This window comes from Chenopodium album, chromosome 8 (genome assembly GCF_948465745.1).
Source record: "Chenopodium album chromosome 8, dcCheAlbu1.1, whole genome shotgun sequence".
NCBI lineage: Eukaryota > Viridiplantae > Streptophyta > Magnoliopsida > Caryophyllales > Amaranthaceae > Chenopodium > Chenopodium album.
In genome coordinates, this window is record NC_137841.1 from 72,799,038 (window position 1) to 72,803,243 (window position 4,206).

A 4,206-nucleotide genomic window follows, 5' to 3' on the forward strand; every position below is an offset into this window, starting at 1 on the left:
CATATGGTTTCAAAAAAAAAAAAAAAAAATTCACATATCAATTGTTCAAGATTTCTATTTCAAAATATTTCGTAATAGATAATTAGTGATGTTAATGATAATTAGTGATGTTAATGGTAAGAGTAGATGCATTTGGAGAGGAGCAAACTCGATCAGTTTTGTTTTGATTTTTTTTTTTTTTTTTTTTTTTGACAGGCAGAATTAATTAATTTACTCACCTTTATTTTTTTCACTTCATAACATTGGAATATTACAAATTTTCAACTAATACACTCCCTCGTGAGTCTTGACCATCTTTTGTTCTTATGCATCAAGAATTCAATTGGTCTTGGCTGCATTCTAATGCACAGCTATCTTGGCTGCAACAACACGCAGCCCAATTCGCGCGGCCCAAACCAAATTTCTTCAACAGCCCGCCCAAACAACATGACTCCCTATAAAAAATGAACATTTAGTAAAAAAATATGAACATTTAGTAAAAAAATTAAGAACACCTAAAAAACAATGAACATTTAATAAAAAAATATGAACACGTAAATAAAAATGAACATTCATTAATAATAACATGAACACTTAGTACTATGTACTGAAAATTGAACATGTAAAAAAAAAATTATCATTTAGTGTATTAAAAATGAACTTGATTATTATATAATTATAAAATTGATGGACAAGTCCTTAAAAATGAACATTTAGTAAACAAAATTATGAACATGTAAAAAAAAGAACAATTAGTAATAAAAAATGAGCACGTTAAAAAAATATTTGATAACAAAAAGTAAGCACGTCAAAAAAAAAAAAAAAAAAAAGAAAAAAAAAAAGAATATGTAGTATATTAAATATGACCATTTATCATACAATAATTGAATAGTTGAACCATTCCATATAAAATGAACATTTCATAAAAACATATGAACACTAAATAAATGATTTTGAACATTCAATATATTAAAAAAACAAATAACAGCAACTCAAAAAATAAAATAAAAACCGTAATAACAAAGAGATTCATAACAAATAATGCAGCAACTCAATAATTCATCACGAAAATCAAATTCATCGCTATTATCAGTAACTCATCAATTAAATCAATATTTATAACAAATTCAAAAATTCAATTGAGGATAGTCTAATTCATCAAATTTATCAAAAAAAATCAATTGAAATCTATCCTGTAAAAAATCACAAAATCAATTTCAATTTTAACCAAAATATAATCTAATTAAACTAATTAATTAGAAATCAACAACATAAAAACTAACCTCCATTGATGGTCTCTTCAAGAATAACAATCAAACCCAAAATAATGTAACAAACAGAGGAAGAGAAAGTGTCAAATGGAGAAAAAAGAGGAAAAAGAAAATGAAAGAGGAGAGAGGAAATGAAAGAGAAGAATGTATCATAAAAAAAAAAGGAAAGAAAAACTAAGAAAAAGGAAAGAAGAAAATTGCAGGAAGAACATAAAGAAAGAAGGAAGATGAAGGTACGTAGCATGCGTTTTATTAATAACAAAATGCGTTTTGTGGGTGTTGCAGCTATCTTGGCTGCATTAGAATGCAGCCAAGAATTTGTATCAAGAATTCAAGAACAAATTAATCGAGTATGTGTGAGCCCAAATAACCTAAACTTGGGCCTCTTCTTCTCCTAGACAATGTTTCGAATACATATGTATAAGCCCAAAAACAGCACAGCTAGTCACTAGTTGGCTTGTTTTTTGAGCCCAAGTGCAAGTTTCCAATTTTGCAAAGCTGCTATAAGCCTTTAACTTAATAGGGGTAGGCCATTCAATGTTTTATGCTTGAAAGTTGAAACCATGAAAACTCACTAGGTATAGAGGAATAATTAATGAAGATTTGCAATTGCATCAAGTTGATTATTAGCTTCTCCTAATTTATTTTAAAATATTTGGTAACTATAAATATATATATAAAAATATATATTATTATTGTGTTTTGCATAGATACTTCACAATAGAAATTGGTATCACAACGTGTATATGATTTTCAAGGATTGAAGTAGATGTCTTGATTGCAGTGTAATATATTATATATGAGCCGCATTTTGTTGGAACGATCCTTAACATGTACGAATTAATATATATTCTACCACTTTTAAACAATAAATAGATAAGTATGGATTGATCTAATGATATCAACTAATCATGAGCATTTTTTTTTTGAAGACAAACTAATCATGAGTTCGTAGAATGTAAAGCCGCAATTTAAATTGTTCGTTTAGCATAGCATGGTTTCGAGAATATAATTCTTGAATGCAATAGCAGCATCACCATGAAATCGAACCTGAGATCTCTTTATCAATAAGTACCATGAAAAACTCCAACAAACCAACTAGGCCATTACTAACATCATGAAATGTAAGATAAATATTAGTTATATATTATAGGGGGAACTAAACATTACATATATCACTACTTGGGCCGGGGTGCTCTACTAGCCCCCCTTGGCGGCTCCGCCCATGATCACCAGGCTCACGAAAGCTTCCACCTTACTTGATGATGTATTAGATATTTGCACTTTCTTTGATTCTATTTCATGGTCTCATGTTAAGCGGGAATTGAATTTTGTTGCACACCACCTAGCTCGTATAATCCCTTACGGTGTAGATCAACTATGGTTAAATTGTTATCTTAGTGACATAACCCCTTATGTACTAATGGACAATTTGTCCCCTAATGAATGAAATCGCTTCCCCTGTTTTTTCTCTAAAAAAAAAAAAAAACCTAATCACAATAGATAAAAGCAATGCCTTGATTAGTTGAATGCTTTTAATTGAATGAAATTATATTCCACTCACAAGTTTTTGTTTTGTTAATATCCTAGAGCAAAAAAAAAAAAAAAAAAAAAAAAAAAAAAAAAAAAAAAACCTAGTGCAAGCGCAATAATATCTAATCTTTGACTGACCTGAACACGCTATCTCACTTTTCGATTCGTCTTCTTCCCCCAATTCTCTGTGCAAATCAAACTTCATCTTCCTCAAAACCCTAACCCTAATTTCCGATCATCCCCAAAATTTTCTCTTTCTTCAACATGGGAAACACTGAGAAGTTGATGAACCAGATCATGGAGCTCAAATTCACCTCCAAATCACTCCAACGCCAAGCTCGAAAGTGCGAGAAAGACGAGAAATCCGAGAAACTCAAAGTCAAGAAAGCAATCGAGAAAGGTAACCTGGATGGAGCACGAATTTACGCCGAAAACGCCATTCGTAAGCGCACAGAACAGATGAACTACCTTCGATTATCGTCTCGCCTTGACGCCGTTGTTGCTCGCCTTGATACTCAGGCGAAGATGCAGATGATTGGGAAGAACATGGGATCGATTGTGAAATCTCTTGAATCGTCTTTGAATACGGGTAATTTGCAGAAGATGTCGGAAACAATGGACCAATTTGAGAAGCAATTTGTGAATATGGAGGTTCAGGCTGAGTTTATGGAGAGTTCTATGGCTGGGAGTACTTCGCTTTCGACACCCGAAACCGAGGTTAATAGTTTGATGCAGCAGGTGGCGGATGATTATGGTCTTGAGGTTTCTGTGGGGTTGCCTCAGGCTGCTGGACATGCTATTGCTGATCCTAAGGCGTCGGAGAAGGTCGATGAGGATGATCTTACAAGGAGGCTTGCTGAGCTTAAGGCTAGAGGCTGATGTGTGAGGTAAAACTTTAAGGTTTTACTTATAATGTTGTATAGTTTGACTGATGAGCTACCCTTTGTGATGTTATAAATTGTGAAATTTGAGATTTTCGATTCGGATAATTGTTGAATTCGCTGCGGGTGGCTTAATTATGTATTATATATGGAGTATTGTATTTATCTACTGGAATTTGGGTGTTTGCTCGATTATGTGTGACTTTGATCACCAATGTATGTTTTGTTATGTGACTGATTCCTATGTTTATATGCTGTTACGACGGTAAACGTAAACCTTTTTGCTCTTATTTGTGTGGAGGTGTATATGTGTGGCAGTTGTTGTTTGAAGAGGGTGATGATTAGGTAAGGTGAAATGTTAGTGTTTTGCATTGTTTCAGTGTAGTGTATGAGAAAGAATTTTAGATAATTACATATGAAGTAGAGGATAGTGCAGCGATTATGATTTTAGTTTGAGTTTAATTTTCTTATGTAAGTTAACGTCTATTGGTTTATCTAGGGCAGATTAGTCTTATGCAGTTATACTATTTGGGTTCTCTTTG

At 32.4% G+C, this 4,206-nt stretch overlaps 1 protein-coding gene and 1 long non-coding RNA gene across 2 annotated transcripts; one reads left to right on the forward strand and one right to left on the reverse strand.

Annotated features, from left to right (window-relative positions):
- Positions 1 to 201: 201 nt before the first annotated feature.
- On the reverse strand, positions 202 to 1,723 carry LOC145556586 (uncharacterized). The gene is made up of 2 exons (XR_014091903.1): positions 1,263 to 1,723; positions 202 to 434 (listed from the first exon to the last, which is right to left on the reverse strand). It is a non-coding gene; the product is annotated as an uncharacterized LOC145556586 (long non-coding RNA).
- Positions 1,724 to 2,886: 1,163 nt separating this feature from the next.
- On the forward strand, positions 2,887 to 3,898 carry LOC145642310 (ESCRT-related protein CHMP1A). The gene has a single exon (XM_081693441.1). It carries the CDS (start codon positions 3,048 to 3,050, stop codon positions 3,660 to 3,662), a length of 615 nt encoding a protein of 204 aa, XP_081549567.1. The 5' UTR covers positions 2,887 to 3,047; the 3' UTR covers positions 3,663 to 3,898.
- Positions 3,899 to 4,206: the final 308 nt, after the last annotated feature.

Excerpts from the sequence above, each read along its gene's own strand:
- LOC145642310 (XM_081693441.1), top strand. The coding sequence starts at position 3,048 with ATGGGAAACACTGAGAAGTTGATGAACCAGATCATGGAGCTCAAATTC.